The 25,999-nt window shown below is 43.7% G+C and overlaps 1 protein-coding gene across 3 annotated transcripts in view; it reads right to left on the bottom strand.

The window, feature by feature from the left end:
• Window positions 1-8,347: 8,347 nt before the first annotated feature.
• LOC139557545 (prickle-like protein 2) overlaps window positions 8,348-25,999 on the bottom strand; it is a 57,270-nt gene continuing 39,618 nt past the window's right edge. For all 3 annotated transcript variants that reach the window (XM_071372531.1, XM_071372520.1, XM_071372528.1), the window contains 7 exons: window positions 19,629-19,811; window positions 15,006-15,119; window positions 14,703-14,840; window positions 13,776-13,979; window positions 12,865-13,051; window positions 10,831-11,691; window positions 8,348-9,863 (listed from right to left, as the gene is read on the bottom strand). In XM_071372531.1, the coding sequence (XP_071228632.1) occupies window positions 8,941-9,863; window positions 10,831-11,691; window positions 12,865-13,051; window positions 13,776-13,979; window positions 14,703-14,840; window positions 15,006-15,119; window positions 19,629-19,748 (2,547 nt within the window). In that variant the 5' untranslated portion in view covers window positions 19,749-19,811 and the 3' untranslated portion in view covers window positions 8,348-8,940. The remainder of the gene's footprint in view (window positions 9,864-10,830; window positions 11,692-12,864; window positions 13,052-13,775; window positions 13,980-14,702; window positions 14,841-15,005; window positions 15,120-19,628; window positions 19,812-25,999) is intronic.

Raw genomic sequence — 25,999 nt, 5'->3', positions numbered from 1 at the left:
GAAACTGGTCAGAATTGAAGGAATGATGGATGGTGCTAAATACAGGGGAATTCTTGAGGGAAACCTGTTTCAGTCTTCCAGAGATTTAAAGCAACAAGAGTGGTTTAAGGAGAAACATTTAAATGTCTTGGAATGGCCTAGTCAAGGGGGGGGGGGGGGGGGTGAATAGTTATGCACATTCAAGTTTTCAGTTGTTGTGTCTTTCTTATTTGTTTCACAAGAAACAAATATTTTGCATCTTCAAAGTGGTAGGCATGTTGTGTAAATCAAGTGATACAAACCCCCCAAAAATCTATTTTAATTCCAGGTTGTAAGGCAACAAAATAGGAAAAATGCCAAGGGGGGTGAATACTTTTTGCAAGCCACTGTAGCTAGCTGGCTAACGTTAGTTAGGCTAGGGGTTAGGGTTAAGGTTAGGGCTAAGTTTAGTTACGTTAAAGGGTTAAGGTTAGGGGAAGTGTTATCTGAAAGGGTTAGGGGAGGGTCAGCTAAAAGGGTTAGCTAACAGGCTAAGTAGTTGCAAAGTAGCTAAATAGTAGTACGTAGTTGAAAAGTTCTACCTCAACTACTACAGTATCCTTGCAAATTGTAAAATTGGTACCTGTGTATAACTTACATTTTCCAGTTTTTTTCTTCCTTTCTTATTTCTCATGTTTTGTTTGACTATTTTTATATTGAATACTACACTGTTGGGAAAGGCTTGCAAGTCACGCATTTCACAAATAAAACGTGAAACTTGAAGGTCCTGTGTAGATTGTATTTTCAACCAGCAACTATCAGGAAATAACACTGATCAAATGTTTTCACAATTTTACAGTGTTAGTTTCATCAGCTGTTGTACAATATGATATAACACACAGAATTGCACTGAGCCTTTTAAAGCCTGGATTAAAGTGAGAGTTAAAGAAGGCTGTGGATAGAGGACAGTTTAAGGCAAGTGTTGTTGATGAAGACTGGGTTGGAGCTAAGCTTAGGTTAATGAGTTGAGTTGAGGTACAATTCTTACCTGCTATGACCTTGACTAACACTTTTGGTATAATTCACTTAATTCATGGGACACTTCACAATTTCTCACCTTTGTATGTAGGTGGGCAGCTAGAATGAGATGTGGGTCCAATATGTCCCCCAGTTTTTGATCTGAAACTGGGTAAGAGTTAAAGCAGTACGGGGTGGGGGGGGATGCCCAGTGAGTTGAGGTATAGCAGATGGAGTTAATACCAGATAGAGGGGTTACTAACTGTCACCCTGTATTAACACAACATCCTCAGGAGATGGGTCAGGCTCAGGACAGCCAAAGGCACTCATGCACAACTTTGTGAGGGAGCGGGCCCTGTTGTTTAGGAGAGGACTCTGGGTGGTCATCAGAGAATGAAATCCCCTCCTTGTTCCTGAACCGCAGTCAGGATTATGGGTCATATTGGCCAATTATCCAAAAACATCCAGCTTTAGTCAGTGGAATATAGAGAAAGCCTGCAAATCTCTCTGTATCAATATCTACATCTGAGGTTGACAAATTGCAGTTCAGCCTTTAATTGTTTTATCTCTTCTCAGCTAACGAAATCATTTAATTCCTGATTGATTCATCAATCTCAATGTCAGCTACTATCAAAGGTCAGGTCTGAGGCTACTTTAATCGCTGTGCAGTTTGTGTGTGTGTGTTTGTTTTGTGTGGACTGACTGTGTTGTTATGGTGATTTCTTACCATGGTAATTGGACACACGGCAAGGGGGAGACGGCCAGTAAAATCCTCAGGCATTCCTGTCACGCACCTTCTATTCACCAGCTAAATAACTGAATCAGGCTATTTCAGTCCCCTCTGAGTGGAGCTGTAATTTGGTGCCGTACTCTCTACATACATCAGATAGGCGCCTTCTCTGTGCTGGCCTTGAAGATCACTTAATAGCTTCTGACCTTCCTCAGGGATCTCAGCAGACAGGAGAATTATCCGTCTTTATGTCTCAGCTGATAGCCTTCCATCTGGCCACTACCCATGATGTGCATACCTCCCAGTTAACCAAGTCAGAGCTTAGTGTTCCCAGAACAGAAAGATGTGTTCTGTGTTAACCGCTGGACAACGTGCTAGTTTTATTCAGTCATGGTCATGATACAGGAACAGCCTCTGGATTTCAGACTCTCTGTGTTTCATCCTATGAATCCCTGTCTGCTAACTTTAGCGTCATCACATGACTGAGTTCCGTGCATACCTGGGCCAATGGAATGTCAGGAACATTGGTTAATTGGCAGTCACATGCTACAGACATTCTATTTAGAATCATCTGAATGCTCTTCATGAGCCCTAAACTGGCCATGAGAGTCAGTCAGAAGGACAAACAGATAAATTCAGCAAAAAAAGAAACGTCCCTTTTTCAGGACCCTGTCTTTCAAAGATAATTCGTAAAAATCCAAATAACTTCACAGATCTTCATTGTTAAGGGTTTAAACACTGATTCCCATGCTTGTTCAATGAACCTTAAACAATTAATGAACATGCACCTGTGGAACGGTCGTTAAGACACTAACAGCTTACAGACGGTAGGCAATTAAGGTCACAGTTATGAAAAAAAGGCCTAAAGAGGCCTTTCTACTGAAAAACACCAAAAGAAAGATGCCCAGGGTCTCTGCTCATCTGCGTGAACATGCCTTAGGCATCCTGCAAGGAGGCATGAGGACAGCAGATGTGGCCAGGGCAATAAATTGCAATGTCTGTACCGTGAGACAGGACGGACAGCTGATCGTCCTCGCAGTGGCAGATCACGTGTAACAACACCTGCACAGGATCGGTACATCCGAACATCACACCTGCGGGACAGGTACAGGATGGTAACAACAACTGCCCGAGTTACACCAGGAACGCACAATCCCTCCATCAGTGCTCAGACTGTCAGCAATAGCCTGAGAGATGCTGGACTAAGGGCTTGCAGGCCTGTTGTAAGGCAGGTCCTCACCAGACAAACGTCGCCTATGGGCACAAACCCACCGTCGCTGGACCAGACAGGACTGGCAAAAAGTGCTCTTCACTGACGAGTCGCGGTTTTGTCTCACCAGGGGTGCTGGTCAGATTTGCGTTTATTGTCGAAGGAATGAGAGTTACATCGAGGCCTGTACTCTGGAGCGGGATCGATTTGGACGTGGAGGGTCCGTCATGGTCTGGGCCGGTGTGTCACAGCACCATCGGACTGAGCTTGTTGTCATTGCAGGAAATCTCAACGCTGTGCGTTACAGGGAAGAAATCCTCCTCTCTCATGTGGCACCCTTCCTGCAGGCTCATCCTTCCAGCATGACAATGCCACCAGCCATACTGCTCGTTCTGTGCGTGATTTCCTGCAAGATAGGAATGTCAGTGTTCTGCCAGGGCCAGCGAAGAGCCCGAATCTCAATCCCTTTGAGCACGCCTGGGACCTGTTGGATCGGAGGGTGAGGGCTAGGGCCATACCCCCAGAAATGTCCGGGAACTTGCAGGTGCGTTGCTGGAAGAGTAGGGTATCATCTCACAGCAAGAACTGGCAAATCTGGTGCAGTCCATGAAGAGGAGATGCACTGCAGTACTTAATGCAGCTGGTGGCCACACCAGATACTGACTGTTACTTTTGATTTTGACCCCCCCTTTGTTCAGGGACACATTATTCAATCTGTTAGTCACATGTCTGTGGAACTTGTTCAGTTTATGTCCCAGGTTTTGAATCTTGTTATGTTCATACAAATATGTACAAATGTTAAGTTTCCTGAAAATAAACGCAGTTGACAGTGAGAGGACATTTCTTTTTTTGCTGAGTTTATAACACACATGCCTTTGTTAGCAGTCTCCTCAGTAACAGGTGGTCAATCACACTTCTTTTCACTCTGTTGACCTGCAGCAGTTTAGCTTCATTTGAAATATGTTATCGTCATTAGCTTAGGCATGATCAACTTCATTCTGCAAATTGAAAGACACGCTGTTTTCAAGTTGGCATGCTTTGAATGTTACATACTTCAACACATTCAGTGCTTTTCACAAGCCCCATACAAACTCCCTATGACAAACACAAGTATAGAAGTATTCAAACCACATTCCCATAAGAATGTACTGTGTAAATACATGGACCACAACATTCAGTGAGACAAATAACAAAGATGCTATTACCAGAGGGTAGCCTAGTGGTTAGAGCGTTGGGCCAATAACAGAAAAGTTGCTGGATCAAATCCCCGAGCTGACATGGTTAAAATCTGTCATCCTGCCCGAGCAAGGCAGTTAACCCACTGTTCACTGGGCGCCATGGACATTGATTAAGGCAGCCCACCTCTCTGATTCAGAGGGGTTGGGTTAAATGCGGAAGACATATTGCTGTTGAACACATTCAGTTGGACAACTGACGAGGTATCCCCCTTTCCCAGAGCCATATATGGGATGTTTGTTCTCTCCAGTGTAATATTCCTGGAGTCAGCTGGCCCCCAGCGGTCCAGACCACTGTCCTGCATCAACACAACTCAGGGATTATCTACTCCTCTATGGTGTGCAGCCCAGAAAGCATTTGGCTTACAATCTGTGGTGCTTCTCATCTCAGCTTTAATTAAGCACAAACCATTGACACACACTGACTGCACAACCCCTCTGTCCTTGGGTAAAGGCCTGCAGGGATGAGAAGATATGTAAACGAAATTAATAAATATATGGGTTGGGTTGATGAAGTAAGGCTGTGTGCTCTGATGAGTTTTGAAACATGTGTTCCGTTAGATTTATACACAGATGACTGGTGACAAAAGAGGGGGTTGTTTTTTTCCACTACTAATTTCTTTGGTGACAATGTGCATCTCTGCGGGTATGACTTAATTGCAGTGGCCTAGGGGCTCAGTAAAACAGGGGGGAAAAGACAGAACAGAAATGTGTCTCAAGTTTGTGCAGCTGTTTTGGTCATAACAGTCAACAAAATGAGAACTCCTCTCTCGCCCTATGTTATTTGACCACAGCAAGACATAAGAACAATGAAAGACAGCCTCTAAAGCAGGGGTGTCAAAGTCAAATGGACGGAGGGCCAAATAAAAAATTTAGCTACAAGCCGAGGGCCGGACTGTTCGAATGTTCATTGAAATTTTTTTAAATGACGCATATAGTCTAGTGAACCTAATTGAACCTACTGAAAACCTAACAAATATATTCCAATATGATCAGATAAATAAAGCAATATTTTCTTATGGCTCTGTCAGTAATCTTTAATTTTCAACAGACACAAAAGACAAATTTCCTTTATATAAAAATCCCCATAACATGAACATTAAATGAAAGAAACCGGTATTCAAGGCACCATCAGTAGCCTATATTTTCTATTTTAGCAAAAGTGGGCTAAATTTACTTCAAAGAAAAAAACAATAATAGCAATTTTCTATCATCCACTCAACTGAAATATTTTTAAAATATAATTGGATTGAAATACAATAAAATAAAGTGCAAAAATCTATTAATCAAAAACAACACTTTGTTTAAGGAGAAGTAACATGCAGTGAAAACAAATATTAAACTTTAACTTTTAAACTTGAACTGAGTAAAAACTCTAAATATGTGATTGCACAGTAATGTTCACTTGTTTGAGGTTGAGGGTGATACTTGGTGGTGTCCCATCTTTTCCACAAGTTCATCAATGTTCGGGGTAAGGCTCTGAGCTGAGGAAATCCTCAGAATTGAGTGGAGGTGTTCAGCAGTAAGTCGACTTCTGTGTGATGTTTTGTTCAGGTTCATCAAAGAAAACAGTTGTTCACACAGGTATGTGCTGCCAAACATAGACAACGTTTGAGCAGCCTGGATGCGCAGCTGGGGCATTGTGTCGGGGAGGAAACGGGCGAACTCCGCAGCACCCACTGCCGCATATTTTGCCCTCAGTGCATCATTGCATTGGAGGTCAATCAACTCCATTTGGAGGTTTGGTGGTGAGCTTTCCACGTCAACAGCAAATGGGTTACCGAGCAGTTCCAACCTGCTTTTTTGTGCTTCAAAGTCAGCAAATCGGCGTCGAAAGTCAGCGGCAAGCATACCTATTTTATCAGCCAACTGTGCGCTCGGGAACGCACTGGTAGAGAGCTTCTCTTTCATGGTCTGGCAGCTGGGAAAGTGGCTCAAATTTTCTTTCCGCATCTGCGTCTCCCACAGAGTCAGTTTGGTTTTAAATGCCTTCACTGTACTGTACATATCAGAGATGACATGATCCCGACCCTGCAGCTGCAAGTTCATTGCATTCAGATGACTCGTAATGTCACACAGAAAAGCCATTTCACACAGAAACATTTCGTCTCGGAGTTGTGTTGTGTCTTTCCCTTTGCTGTCCAAGAACAGACAAATCTCCTCACGAAGCTCGAAACATCTTTGAAGCACCTTTCCCTGGCTTAGCCATCGCACCTCTGTGTGATAAGGCAAATCACCATGCTCCGTTTCTAACTCCGTCAGAAATGCCTTGAACTGGCGGTGATTCAAACCTTTGGCTCTGATAAAGTTAACTGTGCGCGTGATGATGCTCATTACATGCTCCATTTTCAAGGCTTTACCGCACAACGCTTCCTGGTGTATGATACAATGATAAGCTGTCAGCTCACCTGTCGCGTTTTCCTCTTGCATCTTTTCCCGTATCTTCGCCACCAGTCCGCTCCTGTGTCCACACATCGCAGGTGCTCCGTCGGTTGTCAAACCCACGAGTTTTTCCCAAGGCAGCTCCATCTCATTTACACATCTTGACACCTCTTCATACAAATCATGCCCCGTAGTTGTGCCATGCATAGGACGTAAAGCCAAAAACTCCTCTGTCACGCTTAGGCTGGAGTCCACTCCGCGGATGAAAATTGACAACTGGGCAATGTCAGAAATGTCGGTGCTCTCATCCACAGCCAAGGAATATGCAATGAAATCTTTTCCCTTTTTCACAAGCTGCTCTTTTAGATTGATGGACAACTGGTCTACTCTCTCGGCAATGGTGTTTCTGCTCAGACTCACATTTAAAAAGAGTTGCCTTTTTTCTGGGCAAACTTCGTCACAAACTTTAATCATGCAGTTTTTGATGAAATCCCCCTCCGTAAATGGCCGGGCTGATTTAGCGATCTCTTCTGCCAAAATAAAACTGGCCTTGACAGCAGCCTGGCCTTGTGATTTGGCTTTTTTGAACAGAGCCTGTCGAGATTTGAGGCCTCGTTTTAATTCCTCTGCCTTTTGTAGCCTTTGTTCCATGTCCATATTCTTGTTTTTGTCCGCGTGTTTCGTTTCATAATGTCGTCTCAGATTATACTCTTTCAGTACCGCCACACTTTCTCCACACAGAAGACACACAGGTTTTCCAGCTACCTCCGTGAACATATACTCCGACTCCCACCTTGTTTGAAACCCCCGGTTCTCAGTGTCCACCTTCCGTTTTGCCATTTTTGATGGGTATCTGAAAGTTAATTTTACTGTGATGCTGACGACTGCTGTGCCAATAAATATTGAAATGAAGCAGCCTACTGCTCGGTGCGTCACCGTTGCATTGTGGGAAATGTAGTATTGGTGCGTGTAAAAGATCTGCGGGCTGCCGGCTTGCTGCGGTCTGCGGGCCGGTTCTAATAATAAATCAAGATCATCCCAGGGGCCGTAAAAAACCTTCTCGCGGGCCGGATGTGGCCCGCGGGCCTTGACTCTGACATATGTGCTCTAAAGGAACCTACATAAACACATACTAATGCTCCCAACATGTCAGTAGCATTGGTCTTTAATCACTTTTAATCTAGAGAGTGTAGTTAAATACCTATAGTTTTGAGACCTGCAGCAGATGGGAGGGTGTGGAGTGGACACAGATTACGAGGGCCCGAGACCTAGCTAGCGTAATCCTCTGACCACACTGACACAATCCAATTTATTGCCTTGCTACTTCACCTTTCAAACACAAACTTAACCTGGATCTCTTTTCTAAGTGTAAATGTAGAAAACGGGAGAATTAAACGACAAGAGAGAAGTAAACTACTCCTGTCATTTTGGATGTAAAGGTTGTATTAATTGAGGAGATAGCTTGTGTTACAAACTGCGCTTCAGTGAAGACCATATGAATCCCATCAGCATAGCTTTTAATGTGTTAATCCATGGAGCTGTATCAGCAGCACATAACTTATCTGGGTTTATGATTAGCTCAGCTAGAGCTCACAGACATCTGGTTGCAAACAGTGCCGCAAAGGCCCATTAATCACAATATTTGTAACACTTGACTCATGACCTCATGGGGGTAATGACATTTACGGAGAGGTGTGCTTTTGCCATGTTCTCATTCATTTTAGCATTGAGCAGATGGTGAGCGTGACTGTTCAGTGGTAGACATAGCTTCACATGAACCCACCAGTCTCCAGTGAGGGAACAGACACCTGTCAATCTCTCTCTGAAATGCTATTTTATTCCAATGCAGGACAACATCAGTACATTAACAGGCATGCGGTTTCTATTTCTACATTATAGATATTCAATACATAAACGATTCTATACAAAATATAAAAATATGTGGTACATCATTTACATAGTATTTACATTACTTCCTTAATTTAGTGAATTAATTAATTTAGTTATATACAGTCTATAAACTTGAGTATAATGGTATACACCTAAATCACATTGCATGAAATAGCTGGACCTTACTAAACTGACTGTACCTTACTGTTGCTGAATGGAAATTACATTATTATTACGATTGCACATGGTCTTTGATAAACATGGTGACAGACAAGCAGAACGCAGAGTGAGAGTCAGAGAAATATAATCAGTACTCAGGATAACTTGTTCTGAAACATTAAATGGATAAACATGCAAAACATGCTGTCAACGGTTACCCAACTGCAAATCAAACATTGTCAACCTCACAATACCCAACTTCAGAGGAGCGGCTGTTCTCTTTTCTGAACAGATGAACTATGTTAGTGTATACTGGGGAGGGAGGGCACATTCTCTTGACTCTTGCCATGTGGCGAATGTTAAGAGATTATGCAATTCTTGCTTTTCCGGCGTTTCCGGGTGTGCAGCTGTCCCCCTCTGCCACTCATTTGGTGCGGTCCACCCACCCCCGTGGAGCTGTACTTGTGGAGGAGCTCCTGGCTGCTCAGGTACCTGAGCTGCACGGGCCTGGGGATGGGCTCTCCCAGGAAGTAGCCCTCGTCCTCTGACTCAGACGATGAAGAGCAGGTGGAGCACCACTCGTCCTCATCCTCATAGTCGTCCCATGAGTAGGGCCCGGCGAGGCGGCGGTGGGCACCCGGGTTCTGCAGGGTGAGGTCAGAGGTGGTGCGAGGGCACTGCCTGAACGGCTCCGGCCCCCTGTACCTCCCCCTTGCACCCCCAAACAGGTCCCTGGCGCCCCGGGGAGGGGGGAATTGGTCATAGTCCTCTCTGACGCTCAGCTGGGGCCTCTCCCTGCGCTCAGCGGCCAGGTGCAGGGCATTCTCCGAGCGGGAGCGTCTGGAGCGACGGGACCGGTGGTGGTGGTGTCTACGGCGCTGAGGAGTGTCTTCAGGGGCAGCCATACCCGGGCCCTCTCCTTGTCTCCGGGTGCGCTCGCTGATGGGCGGGAGGCGTGCAGCATTAGCGCTGCTCACCAGGCTGACCCTGTCCTCCTCCTGGTAGGTGAAGCCGGGGGGCAAGTGGCCCATCCCCATGCCAAGGCCTGGGGGCTCACAGTACTGCAGAGGATACTGCACCTGCACCGGGGGCTCCAGCTCCATGTAGGGCTGGCCTGGGGTCAGGCTGCGCAGAGACTCAGAACTGTGGAACTGGACAGAGGAGTTGAGGGTGCCCATGTTGCTCTTCTCTGACACGTTCATGCCAGAGTCTTTGCTCAGGTCTGGCATGGAGAAACGAGACAGGTGCTCCTGGCGCTTCCCTCCTCCATCTGCTGACGTTCCTTCAGAGAGAGAACAGAGGGATTAGTCAGTGATCAACTTCATCAGTTGTCCTCATTATGATCATTAGGAGTGTGCTGACATTGCTATACTCGTATTCCTAATCGTATCCGTAAGTTGACAGTTCATAGTCGGATCGAATGGTACTCATGATAGGAAAAACAGAAGTGTTTTAATATACCCAAATAGATGGGGCAAAATGCCTCCTTGCATGTTCTCACTTCAAAAAATCTGCAGATTAGGAGCAGTGCGCAGAGGGGTGGGTGTGTATGTGTCCTCAACTTGCAGTGGGCAGCCAAGTTTGCTGTCACTCAGTCAGAATGTGCATTAGCATTTCATATTTTTTCCCTACCCTTGCCCCACTTGTTAGATATTATGCACATTGATAGCTTGATAGCAAACGTCTTCGCCATGTGATTTATCATAGTAGCAGCAGAAATCTAAATGATCAGACGTGAGGAAAAGTGATCGAGTGAAATTATGAAGCGAGTGGATAGAGAAATACAGCTTCACTCTATCCAAATCAGAGCAGCAGAATCAATGTACCGCCCGCCAGTTGAGTTATTCAGAGCACGCACATGACTGACTCAAAGAGAGTACCGTAATGGGAACGCTGTGTCTGACTGACATGAGAAAGATGCTTGTTGGCATATTTGTTTTCTCCTGATCACCGATAATGACAAAAAATACTTGAATCATAATCGTATCCAGAAAATTGCCCATGTTTGTTACGATACTCAATTTGTCAGACTAATTGGCACTCCCCTGAATATCATTACTACATCAAGATAGTAGTAGGTTATAACCATTGATATAATAGACATTACACTCTTATGTGAACAATACTTGTTTCGTTAGCCCCAGATGTAGTATTGTGACAAATAAAATGTCCTGAGCAGTAAAATATATTGCTTCAAATATAATCACATGAATTCATCTTCACATGATGGTGAATTTTGAATGAGTTACCTGTAGCGTTGGACAGGGTGAGTGACTCCATGGAAACCCTGGGTGTCTGCTCTAGGGGAGTGAGCTGCTCCGTGAAGCTAAGTGCACTGATGGGGTTCCTGCTGCGCCCCATCTGGGGAGGCCCCACCTCCCTGTCCCTCTGGTTCTCCCTTTGGAACACATGCAGACTGACTGAGCGCTTGTCAGAGAAGCCATTGTGGGGTGAGGAGCTGTGGGGTACGTCAACGCTTTGCTGGGGTTTCAGTTTGGGGGGGTAGTAGTTGACTGAGTCCTTGTGGAACCAGTTCTCATTCATAGAGTGGCCCTTCACGGCTGAGATGAGCGGCCTCTTGGGGACACCCGTCTCCTTGGACCTGGGGTCCGGTTGGCTGCCCTGCCCGGGGGAGGTGGAGTTATAAGCAGTCCTGACGTTGCATTGGCTGAGCAGCTGGAGTGGAGTGGGTGTTGCTGTGTGGTCTGATCGGCCCTCGTAAGGGTACGTGTCGCCTCCCTGTCCCTGGCTTTGCCATGCGGGCGGTTCACGGGTCAGACTGGGCGCCTGGCTGGACAGACTCAGCAGGTCCATCTGTAAGGAGAGAGGGTCCACCTCGCCCGAAAACCGCCCCGCCTGACCCCTGTTCTTCCCAGCCTTGGAGCTGCGGTGGGGCTCTCGAGTGGAGCGTGTGCTCTGGAAGGCGGAGTCTGAGGAGTCTGACCCATTAAGCTCACCTCCAAGGCTGCAGGAGCGTGAGCAGAAGATTTGTCCCTGTTTGGGCAGGAAGGGGCGACCTAGGAGGGAGCACTTACAGCGGGCACAGCAAAAACAGCCCTCTGTGGCGTGCCAGTGCTGCCCGTCATACGTCATCTGGCCCTGGTCAATGCCTGCGGGAGAGAGCGGAAAGACTTGTTAGCATATAAGCCAAAATGTCCATGAAAAGGTCCCAATACACTTTACTGTTTTGCTCAGTAATGCTTAGGGTCAATGCCTGCAACAGAAAACCCTCAAGACTAATCATTGTAGAAATACTGTTGCTGGGGAATGTGAAAGAGAAAGTGCTATAAGCAGCTAGGCAAATTGAGGCTAATCAAATACAAAACATGAGCTAAATATTCTAGAGGGAGAACTCATATCCGAATCAAAAGATAACGATATCATCCCTAAACTGGATTTTTTTGTTTTGTTAAAATTGCAGTAGGAAATTATAAGTAAACTTGAGTGAACAAAGGCCTTGGGGCTACGACACTTAGCTGAGTTTAGGGTAAACTCATTATGTACCATGCCTGGCACTGTATAAACACATTGCGTTTTAAGTATGTTTGGAATTGCCGGGGAGAATGGTCCTAGGCTAACGGCTGCCATCTGGTTTCAACATGTTTTCTGATGGTTTCAATTTATAATCAGTTTTACTCAAATACTTTCTTTATCCTGTATAACAAATAATTACAGAGCTGCATGTCTGTCTGTTGAGGGCCATGCCAGATCACAGCTGGGGATCCTGTTGAGGGATAAACCAGCAGCTCTCTGGACTGAGAGGAACACAGAGCTTGCACTGGGCCAACTGGTGATACGGTGCTGGGTTTACCCTCCGAAATAAACAGAGTTCTCGTACTCAGAACAGGTTTGGTTAACCTACAGAAAATGATCTTATGAAAATGTGTGAAACATGTATCTGCTGAATACATTTGAAATTGTATTGATTTCACACACTGATCTTTTCCCCCTTTGTGAGAACGGTCTTAAGTTCACATAGTCTGTATTTACGGACAATACGGTATCTGCATGCCAGTGTTGCATTAAGTCCTACCCACGGTTACTCTCAGCTAAAAGCAGGTCATCTCTGCACCGTTGCAAGTTTCTCCCTGAAATGTTTCTCCAAGCTAAATCCAGGTCATTCCTCTGTTCTCTATTACCATTACAGAAATCCTTCAGCTGAAATAGCGTCAGTGAAATCTAGCTTTGCGTATGCCAGTACTCTAGCGCTCAAGAGTAGGGTTCACGTATTGGACCTAGGGCCCTGCGTTGGCTCTGATGGATGGGTTGGGTGGGTGGCATACCAATGTGCTCCCCACAGGAGTCACAGTACTCTGCATAGAGGGACTCAAAACAGCTGCAGCAGTAGGGCCGGCCCTCCTTCATGATGTACCGCTGGCCGCCCAGCACCGTCTCACACTCGAAACAGCAGAAGTGCTTCATGTGCCAGTGCCTGCCCTCTGCCTCCGTGCACTCGTCCGCAAAGATGATCTACAGACGGAGAGAGGGAAGAGGGATGGGGAAGGTATCATTTATCATTCGTTTTTTTCTCTGAGGCAAGGCCCTGCTCACCCAATTACAGAGAATGACAGGACAAAGACATCAAGGCCTCGCTGCCTGCTGCTGTAGAACTCTCCCTCCCGCATACTGACACACACTGTCCTACTGTATTACACCACTTTTGCAATCCACTCTTTGGGATCATGTGTATGGAGATCTAATTGAAAACAATGCTTAATCATTCTCATATTATAGCAGTGTATTTCAAGACAACACCATATAGGTCTCTTCTGTTTACCCATCTCTAAAACATCTATTGTGTTTTGCAAGGCAGTTTGTATTTTTATTTAACCTTTATTTAACTAGGCAAGTCAGATAAAAACAAATTCTTATTTACAATGACGGCCTACCCCGGCCAAATCCTAACCCAGACGATGCTGGGCCAATTGTGCACCGCTCTATGGGACTCCCAATCACGGCCGGTTGTGATACAGCCTGGAATCGAACCAGGGTCTGTAGTGATACCTCAAGCCCTGAGATGAAGTGCCTTAGACCGCTGCGCCACTCGGGAGCCCAGTTAGTGTCATAGTATTCAATATAATATTTGCTGGGAAGGCCTATGAAAGGTTTAGTATCAGAGAGGATTGTGACTGCGTGGGTGTACTGTATGTGTGTTTGTGTGCCTGTGGGTGTGTTTAGCGGGGTCTGCTCCTACCTCGTCACAGGCGGAGCAGCGTGGTTTGAGTCTCTCTGCGTGGTGCCGACCACAGTAGATCTTCCCTTCCTGGTAGAAGTAGATGAGGTCCACCAGCAGCTCATCACACATGCTGCACACGAAGCAGCCAGGGTGCCAACACACGCCGTGGCCCGCACGCGATGCAAACACTGCAATGTCACCTCCGTTTATCTGCCCCCCACACTGAGAGATGGTCAGAGACAGAGATGGTGGAGGGGAGAGATGGGGGAGGAGAAAGAGACATGGTGGAGGAGAGAAAAAAGGGAGGAGGGAGAGGATAGGCAGGGGAGAGGAAGATTAGAGGAGAAGAAAGGTACAGGGAGTGGGAATGAGTGGGGGTAGACAGTGAGAGATGGTAGGGAGGGGAGAAAGGAGGGAGATGGAGTGAAGGAGACAGAGTGACAAAGAGAGAAAGGTCAGGGAGTGCAGCAGAGATTTAGAGGGGTGGGAGAAAGAGGGAGAGGAGAAAGTTACAATCAGGTTATCTAACAGTCGGGGAAACACAAGTCCACCAAGTCTACCATTGGTGAAAGACAGGGTCATGACTTGAATGTGAGGCTCCATTATATGAGCTGCTTTTAAATGTCAGCTGAGCTCTTCACGTGGTGAATCACAATAAAAGTGAGAAATGTCACTGGGTACTTAAGATTCCGTCAGATTCTACCACAGAAGAGATGTGCATGTCCTTCACCTTCATAGTTATTTCCTTTGATAACCTGCTAAAGTTTCTTTCTTTCTTGTGAAAGATCCCTCATAGTGATGTGACGATACACGTATTTCTATCACATCTCACCAACTATGGCCACCGATGTATAACGTCTACCAGATGTCTGTCCTGCCTCTGCCCTACTCATCATGTGAGTGGCTGTGTGTGCACCAGTCCCAGTCTCACAGGAGTCAGTGTACCTGCTCACAGATCACTCCGGTCATCGTCACAGGAAACGGTCTCACACTGCCGCGGCCCAGATTCTCTCGTTTCCGTTGGTTACTGAAGAGTTTGAGCTCCCGCTTCTCCTCATCGTCCAGAGTGTTACAGTAACGTACCTGGAAAACACACACAGATTGTTAAAATAAATGGCAGCAGAGAAACACAAACTCTGTAGTTTGTTGTAATTATTAAGCTAGAGACCCACGTTACAATGTCACAGTGACAAATGACCCCTTTCTAACGTCTGTGTGCCCGGGGGCCCGTGGGGCAGGGGGTCTCACCTCATTGTCGTGGGGGGGCAGCTGATGGAGGAGCTGTTTGATGCGGTGCTTCTCTCCTGGGCTGTTTACATAGGGCACCTTGTCCTCAGGCAGGGAACTGTAGTACTGATGAACCTAACAGGAGAGAAACACGCTTGTCAGGCCACGACTACGGTAAGCTGTCAGAGCAGCTAACCGATCGCTGCAGCTGTACACAGCCCATCTGTAAATAACCCATCCAACCAACTGCCTACCTCATCACCATATTTGTTTCTGATTTTCTGCTCTTTTTTTTGCATACCAGTATTTCTACTTGCACATCCTCATCTGCACATCTATCACTCCAGTGTAAATTGCTAAATTGTAATTACTTCACCACTATGGCCTATTTATTGCCTTACCTCCTTACTTCATTTGTACACACTGTATATAGATTTTTCTATTTTTCTATTGTGTTTGTTTATCCCATGTGTAACTCTGTGTTGTTGTTTTTGTCGCTCTGCTTTGCTTTATCTTGGCCAGGTCACAGTTGTAAATGAGAACTTGTTCTCAACTGGCCTACCTGGTTAAATACAGGTGAAATAAAAATAAATAAATAAATACCAGTGACATGGTACAAAGATTAGCCTACAAGTAGCAAATTAACATTTATTGGAATCATGTAGGCTATTTGAGAAAATAGAACCTTTATATCTGCAGTGTGACCCTAACCCTACCACAAGAACACACATACATGCATTACATACACACAAGGACACACACACATTTACAATCACTTTGATTTATGACCCTCCGATGCAGTCTTAATGGAATCTGGCCTTTTACTCCCTCCCCGCATGTTGACATGAGAATGCAATGCATTACCCCTCGCCATCACACACACACACACACACACACACACACACACACACACACACACACACACACACACACACACACACACACACACACACACACACACACACACACACACACACACACACACACACACACACACACACACACACACCATGAATGAACCGTGTGTGTCAGACAGAGGATTAATACTAATCCCACTATTCAAAATGAATGCTACATTCTTTACATTATGCCAGCCAACAATGAACGTCATTTTGGTGAAATGTATTACAGTCTTTCCATTATAGAGTAACAGGGGGGCAGAACAGAATGGCGGCCAGCGGTCTTCAATTGCGGTGATGTCAGGAGCATCGAGCGCCAGAGGATGGAGCAAAAGAAGGCAAAAGAGAGAGAGCGAGAGAGAAGGGGGCCAGAGGTACAGGAGAGGCAATCAATATGTGCTGACCACAGAGCCACAGGCAAGCCCATTTTAATAGCCTATGTACCCAATAAATGGATCTTTGGACTGGAACCTATCAGCTTTGTCCTTGGGTGCGATACAAAGGGCCTGCTACCACAACAATAAGGATAGCCCTGAATAATGAAGAAAGTATTCTGCATTTATTAATTACAAATATATACACTACCGTTCAAAAGTTGGGTCACTTAGAAATGTCCTTGTTTTTGAAAGAAAAGCAATTTTTTGTCCATTAAAATAACATCAAATTGATCAGAAATACAGTGTGGACATTGTTAATTTTGTAAATTACTATTGTAATTGGAAACGGCAGATTTTTTATGTAATATCTACATAGGCGTACAGAGGCCCATTATCAGCAACCATCACTCCTGTGTTCCAATGGCACGATGTGTTAGCTAATCCAAGTTTATCATTTTAAAAAGGCTAATTGATCATTAGAAAACCCTTTAGCAATTATGTTAGCACAGCTGAAAACTGTTTTTTTTAATTAAAGAAGCAATAAAACTGGCCTTTAGACTAGTTGAGTATCTGGAGCATTAGCATTTGTGGGTTCGATTACAGGCTCAAAATGGCCAGAAACAAAGAACTTTCTTCTGAAACTCATCAGTCTATTCTTGTTCTGAGAAATGAAGGCTATTCCATGCGAGAAATTGCCATGGAACTGAAGACCTCGTACAACGCTGTGTGCTTGACTTGGAGTCAACATGGGCCAGCATCCCCGTGGAACTCTTTTGGTACCTTGTAGTCCATGCCCCAACAAATTGAGGCTGTTCTGAGGGCAAAAGGGGTTGAAATTCAATATTAGGAAGATGTTCTTAATGCTTGGTACACTCAGTGTATGTATGTATGTCTGTATGTATGTATGTATGTATAGCCTCTGGATCATCTATAATCTCTGATGTCGAAATTTATACCCAAACCCACTACAACATGTTCTATGACAGCTGGAAATAGTCTGTGATTCTTGGAAATAAAACGAGGTGCATGTTTATTGTGGGTTAGTCTTTTAACTGTTATGCATGTCCAGGGTGAAACGTCCCCCTTTTATAAGTTTGTTCTGCTTTAAGTGCAACTCAATTCCTTTGGTTGTGTTTTGGTTGGCTTGGCTCGTGTCGGCAAGGGATAGGGAATCACAGAAGCGGCTCAGGGATCCTTGCATATTTCATGAAACAACAACTGTGGTCAAGCACTGATAAATCAGAGAACAAACAGACACACACCCACGGAGACCAAGCCCTGATAAATCACTGAACACACGTCCAACAACAACAACTGGCCTATACACTGGAGGCCCAACACACACACGGTGGTAGAGATGTGTGGAGCAGGACACACACCCACACTCCCCAGAGCCAGTTATGACGAGCAGATTAGGATAAGAATAGTAATCAGTGGCATGGAAACTAAATGTACTCAGATTAAATCTGCTTTCTAATTGTACTGAGAATGTATTACTTTTAAAGGGTAAATCAAATGTCAGGGTTTTGGGGTTTATTTTGGAAACCAACAGAACAGAGGCCTCCCCGCACACCTGTTTTTCATCGCTGTTCACTGGCAAGACTGACAGCGTTTAGGACACAATCAAAGACCAGTCCTGTAACATGCAACAGTGAGCGTTTATTGGACATACCATACTTTAACAAAACACCATTGCAACAGCCCATCACGCATGGACAAGAAGGAAGGACAGATAAAGAACAAGAAGGCCCGCACACTGTTAAAGCTCCCAAATCGCCACTTTATTGACAACAATATGATCCGAAACGGATCTTCGTCAGGTCAAGACGGAAGGACTGCCATTCCAAAGTACAATGAATGGTAACAGCCTGCCATTTCCTTCAACGTGAGTGTAGACATTGTCTTTACAGCTACAAAAACAATGAAATAGTCAAAGCTTTTTGGTTTCATTTCCTCTTGGATGAGCAAGCAGATTCTTCCTCGTCTCTTGTGACACAAGGTAAAAGCAACAGGAGACAGACTGCGTGATCTGCCTTTCCAACAGCAGAGAGACATCAGTAACGGCTGCTTAGTAACATATTTGGCCTGAACTTCCCTGTATCCTGGCAATGTCCTGACATTTTATTAGCTCTGACATCAAGGTAGAGAGTGTATATTGGCTGGACCTTCCTGAGGCCAGAACCAATAACTTCTCAGCACAGTCAATAATGGCAGTCTTATAAAAATAAGAATAAATAAGAACATGTCTCTTGTAGTTGAAATGCAGTCGAGAATCATTCAGTTTCACATTACCAATACAATTTAGCTACATACATGAATCCAGGCGTTCACATCATTGCAGAGCAAGGGGAAAACATGTTTAGCTATCCCGGAAACACTGTTTGATGGAATGGCTCCCACAGTCTTTGTGGAAAATATGTTACAGAATGGTGACTTGACACCAGTTGAGACTGAATAGGATGCTCCTCTTCCTGACAGAGCAGTGGGACTGGGTCCCTGAGGAGAAACCTAAACCTGGAGCTCAGATTCTACAGATTAACTGGTATTCATCATCTCTCTCTGTGACTGGGCAGGGCTGGGGTTGGACATTGAAAACATATTTCTATGACTCGACTGACTTGAATGTCAGGTTGGGAAAAGCTAAACCGTATACCTGGATACTCAATGTACATATGTAACCAGCAGTAAATCCTGCAAAATATAGCCTATTCCCTCAATGCAAAGCCACTCCTATAACTGCAACACGCCCAGTCTTATTGCCCTACTGCTTTAGAAATCTATCAGTCAGTCTATCCTTGCCGGTCTCCATTTTGGCAGGCTGGTATTGAGCTGCTTTTAAAGGGGGGCTTAATTGACTGGAGGTCACATGTGACCCTTGGGGATGAAAAATGGCGGTGCTCAGCCTTGGGCGACTGAAATGGGGGACTAGTTAACAGAGTATTGACCACCCGATTGCACAAGCAATCAGGCTTCCTTTCAGTTCATCAAGAAAATGAAACTCACATCTATAAAAGGTTTTATTGTCCAATAACAAGCACACACACACACGCACACCTTCGGTACACAAGAGCCTTGTAAAGATGGTTTCTTGGATGCTCACAGGGCATGTAATATATTTCTGCATATCCCAGCTTTAAAGAGTCAACAACGGGCTTGTGAAATCACGAGTAAACAGTTTGCAAGCAGAATTAATGAGATATTCATTCAACCACTGGCATCATATAATCCTTGTAAACCTATCAGCTTACTTGAACACCACACACGCAATATAAGATGGCAAGTAGAACTTTAATCCAACACAGAGGAGGTGGAACAGTGAAAGCAAACCATACTCCTGTTTGAGTCCCCGGTGTGTGTGTCGATCATACCTGTTCAGGTTTGAGCCCCGGGGGCACCCAGGCATACTCCTCCAGCGCGCAGCCTGAGTCGTCGTCTGAGGTGGAGTTCCTCTGGAAGTCGTACATCAGCTTAGTGATGGTCTTCTCCATCTCCAGAGGCACGGCCGTCACCACATGCTCCTCAAGCGGCACTTACAGTGGACACAGATGTTCCTACAGGACACAGGGACAAAGCAGAAGTCAGTTATCAAAGCTTACAGTGGACACAGGTCTTTCTACAGGACACAGGGACAGCGAGCTGAGGTCAGTGATAAGATACCAAAGCTAACATTGAGTGGGCATGTCTTTTCTTCAGGAAGAATAAAAGTGAGAAACTGTTATCCATAGTCAAAGCTTAGTAATATAAAACACTGTCAGCAACCAACCAGGACTTGTACGTATGGCAAAATGTGGGTTGAGTTCAGATCTCTCTCGATGTCCATCTTTGTTTTGAGGGGTTTCCATTGCAAAGTAACAAAGCATGTGAAATCTAATCTCCATGGCAATGAAGCATGTGAAATCTAAACTCCACCCAGTTCAATGGCCAGGGTTCACATGTTTTACCGAGAGAGTAGGATCTCAGAGACATTCTAGCTCCCACAATCCTCTAGGTAACGCCAGTGAGGACATAATGACAAACTGGTTAGGGAAATGATTCGCCGAGATACTGACAGTGATGGAAAGCAGTACTGTAAATACACATTTCCCCTCCTGTCTTTACAAGGTTAGCTTCAAGCGGTTTCAGATGCTCAGACAGGATAAAAATCTGTTCTCATTAATCAAGAACCATGCAACAGATTAACACACCCACACAAGGTATACGTTTGTTCGCATACAGAACAAGGATTGCAAATGTTTGTAAGAGTGTGGCGCTTCCGTTTTTATGTCCATTCCAATTTAGGTATAGTACATGTGACTAGAGCCTTTTTTCACCCTCACCCTTTAAAACAGAATAAACTAAAGTTGTGAACTAGGCCACACACACACACACACACACACACACACACACACACACACACACACACACACACACACACACACACACACACACACACACACACACACACAGTGAAACTCTGTCCAGGCAGCAGACCCTGTAACCATTGGACACAGAGGGAGGCCCGCGGGTCATATCCACTGACTTCTGCTGCCCCTCAGGAAGCCAATCAAAAACAAATCAAAAGTTTATTGGTCACGTACACAGTTTAGCAGATGTTAAAGCGGGTGCAGGGAAATGCTTATGTTACTAGCTCCTAACAATGCAGTAAAATGTCAAATAATTACACAAATAATCACACACACACAAAAGAAAATGAAGAATTATTTTTTATCAAGAAATGTCGTAACTAATCCAATTAACAAGCCAAATAGCACTGTAACAGTAATCCAAATGCAGTCTATACGTATATACACCAGATGAACCTACACAAGATATACTAAGAATGATATGTACAGGAGTAGATATATTAGAGTGAGCTATGTCAAGAATCCAGTATATAAATAAATATGCGGTGTGTATAAACGGTGTATATAAACGGTGTAACTAAAATAGTAGAAATATTAGAACGAGTAATGTCAATAATTATTTCGACATATTTAAATACACAGTACAAAACACCATGGCAAAATGGATAGAATTGCAGGAAATTAGCTTCTGGAACAGAGTCTGGAATATAAATGTTTGTAAATGGTGTATAGCAGTGGCGGTCGGTACCGTTTAAGATGAGGGAGGACGATTTTTAATGAACATGGCCTTTTTTCTACTACAGCATATTGGATGACTGTCATTCATATTCCATTCACCCTGTTCAATGTAACATCGATAGGTTTAAGCTACAACATGATACTAAACATTTTCCTATTCCCACCATGATGTTGCTATAGCCAAGCCTACAAATGAAAGTTTACAACGTAGGTGCACAAATCAAGATACATTTTTTTGTAATCAAGGTGACAGACAGTGACACATTCAATAACACCTTGCACACTATTGCCTGCATCTAGCTAATCTAGGGTGTAATTAGTCCAACGGTTGCAAATGAGAGTTTCTATTGGACAAATTCAGGTATGTTTATCCCCTTCGTTCCATTTAAGAATAATTTTTCTACAGAATCGGCGGAAGGAATACACCCTTGATCACCACAAACACAGTTCACTTTCATAGCAGCCACATAGAAACAGCACAATCATTTTCTTGTTGTATAATTCCTTCTTATCCTCTCACCTTTTCCCTTTGCTTGCGTACTTCAGTGCACAATACAACAGCTGTCTGTGACCAGGCAAAAAAACAACAAGCCAAACCTTCATACCATAACTATCTGCTACACACAGTCAACATCGTTGTAACTAGAGGTCGACCGATTATGATTTTTCAATGCCGATACCGATTATTGGAGGACCAAAAAAAGCTGATACTGATTAAATTCGGCCGATTTATATATATATGTATATATATATATATATATTTTTATATATACATATATATATATATTTGTAATAATGACAATTACAACAATACTGAATGAACACTTTATTTTAAATTAATATAATATATAAATATCTATTTCATCTATTTAGTCTGAAATAAATAATGAAACATGTTTAATTTGGTTTAAATAATGCAAAAACACAGTGTTGGAGAAGAAAGTAAATGTGCAATATGTGCCATGTAAAAAAGCTAATGTTTAAGTTCCTTGCTCAGAACATACAGTTGAAGTCGGAAGTTTACATACACTTAGGTTGGAGTCATTAAAACTCGTTTTTCAACCACTACACAAATTTCTTTTTAACAAACTATAGTTTTGGCAAGTAGGTTAGGACATCTACTTTGTGCATGACACAAGTCATTTTACAACAATTGTTTACAGACAGATTATTTCACTGTATCACAATTCCAGTGGGTCAGAAGTTTGCATACACTAAGTTGACTGTGCCTTTAAACAGCTTGGCAAATTCCAGAAAATTATGCCATGGCTTTAGAAGCTACTAATAGGCTAACTGACATCATTTGAGTCAATTGGAGGTGTACCTGTGTATGTATTTCAAGGCATACTGTAACGTCTCTCGTCGGAAGGCATGGACAAAAGCGCAGCGTGGTAAGTGTTCATGATTTTTTATTTCACAAAAACACTCGAACAAAACAACAAAGTGAAAAACCGAAACAGTTCTGTCAGGTGCAGACACTAAACAGAAACTAACTACCCACAAAACACAGGTGGGAAAAAGGCTGCCTAAGTATGATTCCCAATCAGAGACAACGATAGACAGCTGCCTCTGATTGGGAAACACACTCGGCCAAAAACAAAGAAATAGAAAACATAGAAATAAAGAAACTAGAATGCCCACCCTAGTCACACCCTGGCCTAACCAAAATAGAGAACAAAAGCCTCTCTATGGCCAGCAGGGCGTGAAACATACCTTCAAACTCAGTGCCTCTGCTTGACATCATGGGAAAATCAAAAGAAATCAGCCAAGACCTCAGAAAATTGTAGACCCCCACAAGTCTGGTTCATCCTTGGGAGAAATTTCCAAACGCCTGAAGGTACCACGTTCATCTGTACAAACAATAGTACGCAAGTATAAACACCATGGGACCAGCCGTCATACTGCTCAGGAAGGAGACACATTCTGTCTCCTAGAGATGAACGTACTTTGGTGCAAAAAGTGCAAATCAATCCCAGAACAACAGCAAAGGACATTGTGAAGATGCTGGAGGAAACAGGTACAGAAGTATCTATATCCAAAGTAAAACGAGTCAAATATGGACATAACCTGAAAGGCCGCTCAGCAAGGAAGAAGCCACTGCTCCAAAACCACCAGAAAAAAGCCAGACTACGGTTTGCAACTGCACATGGGGACAAAGATCGTACTTTTTGGAGAAATCTCCTCTGGTCTGATGAAATAAAAATAGAATTGTTTGGCCATAATGACCATCGTTATGTTTGGAGGAAAAAGGGGGAGGCTTGCAAGCCGAAGAACACCATCCCAACCGTGAAGCACGGGGGTGGCAGCATCATGTTGTGGGGGTGCTTTGCTGCAAGGGGGACTGGTGCACTTCACAAAATAGATGGCCTCATGAGGAATGAAATCATGAGGAATGAAAATTGTGGATATATCGGTCAGGAAGTTAAAGCTTGGTCATAAATGGGTCTTCCAAATGGACAATGACCCCAAGCATACTTTCAAAGTTGTGGCAAAATGGCTTAAGGACAACAAAGTCAAGGTATTGGAGTGGCCATTACAAAGTCCTGAAAAATCATGTGCAAGCAAGGAGGCCTACAAACCTGACTCAGTTACACCAGCTCTGTCAGGAGGAATGGGCCAAAATTCACCCAACTTATTGTGGGAAGCTTGTGGAAGGCTACCCGAAACATTTGATCCAAGTTAAACAATTTAAAGGCAATGCTACCAAATACGAATTGAGTGCATGTAAATCTCTCTCTCTCTCTCGCTCTCAGTTCATACTGCAAGAGCTCTGATAGGTTGGAGGATGTCCTCCTGAAGTTGTCATGACTCCTGTGTAAGTCTATGGAAGGGGGCAAGAACCGTGAGCCTCCTAGGTTTTGTATTGAAGTCAATGTATCCAGAGGAGGACGGAAGCTAGCTGTCCTCCGGCTACTCCATGGTTCTACCCCAGAGAGCGCTGTTGAAGCTACTGTAGACTTTCATTGCAAAACAGTGTGTTTTAATCAATCATTTGGCGACATGTGAATATATTTAGTATAGTTTTATCTAAAAATTATAACTTTGTTTCACTATTTTAATTTTTATGAAATTCACTTAAGAGGATGGTCTTTCCCTACCTCCTCTGAGGAGCCTCCACTGGTGTATAGCGACAGCATGTGAATAGAAAAGGTGTACAGCAGTAGTTACAGCCTTCAAAAAGTATTCATATCCCTTGACTTATTCCACATTTTGTTGTGTTACAGCCTGAATTCAAAATGCTTTATCTTGGCCAGGTCGCAGTTGCAAATGAGAACTTGTTCTCAACTAGCCTACCTGGTTAAATAAAGGTGAAATAATTTTTTTTGATTCAAAACATTAAGTTCTCACCCATCTACAGATAATAACCCGTAATGACAAAGTGGAAACATTTGTAGAAATTTGTGCAAATGTATTTAAAATTAAATACAGGAATACCACATTTACATAGGTATTCACACCCCCGAGTCAATACCTTTGGCAGCGATTACAGCTGTGACACCTTCTGGGTGAGTCTCTAAGAGCTTTCCACACCTAGATTGTGCAACTTTTTCCCATTTTTCTTTTCAAATTCTTCAAGCGCTGTCAAATGAGTTCCTGATTATTGCTAGACAACCATTTTCAGGTATTTCCATAGATTTTCAAGTAGATTTAAGTAAAAACTAACTCGGCCACTAAGGAACATTCACTGTCTTTTTGGTAAGCAACTCCAGTGTATATTTGGCTTTGTGTTTTAGGTTATTGTCCTGTTGAAAGGTGAATTCATCTCCCAGTGTCTGGTGGAAAGCAGACTGAACCATGTTATCCTCTAGGATTTTGCCTGTGCTTAGCTCCATTCCGTTAATTTTTTAAGTCGATTACAAGCATACCCATAACATCATGCAGCCATCACTATGCTTGAAAATATGGAAAGTGGTACTCAGTAATGTGCTGTATTGGAATTGCCACAAACATAACACTTTGTATTCAGGACAAAAAGCGTATTGCTTTGTCACATTTTTTTGCACTATTACTTTAGTTCTTTGTTGCAAACAGGATGTAAGTTTTGGAATATTTTTATTCTGTAAATGCTTTCTTCCATTCACTCTGTCATTTAGGTTAGTTTTGTGGAGTCACTACAATGTTGATCCATCCTCAGTTTTCTCCTATTACAGCCATTAAACTCTGTATCTGTTTTAAAGTCACCATTGGCCTAATGGTGAAATCCCTGAGAGGTGTCCTTCCTCTCCGTCAACTGAGTTAGGAAGGATGCCTGTATCTTTGTAGTGACTGGGAACATTGATACACCATCCAAAGTATAATTAATAACTTCACCATGCTCAAAGGGATATTCAATGTCAGATTTGTTTTACTTGTACCAATCTACCAATAGGTGCCCTTTTGAAAGGCATTGGAAAATCTTCCTGGTCTTTGTGATTGTGATTGAATCTGTGTTCACTGCTCGACTGAGGGAACTTACAGATAATTGTGTGTGGGGTACAGAGATGAGGTAGTAATTGAAAAATCATATGTTAAACATTATTATTGCACACAGAGTGAGTCCATGCAACTTATTATGTGACTTGTTAAACACATTTTTACTCTTGAACTTATTTTGGATTGCTATAAAAGGGGTTGATTACTTATTGACTCAAGACATTTCAGCTTTTAATTTGTAAATT

The sequence above is a fragment of the Salvelinus alpinus genome, chromosome 2 (assembly GCF_045679555.1).
Source record: "Salvelinus alpinus chromosome 2, SLU_Salpinus.1, whole genome shotgun sequence".
NCBI classification, from domain to species: domain Eukaryota; kingdom Metazoa; phylum Chordata; class Actinopteri; order Salmoniformes; family Salmonidae; genus Salvelinus; species Salvelinus alpinus.
Note: the sequence above shows the minus strand (reverse complement) of the source record. Positions and strands in the feature narration are given on the sequence as shown.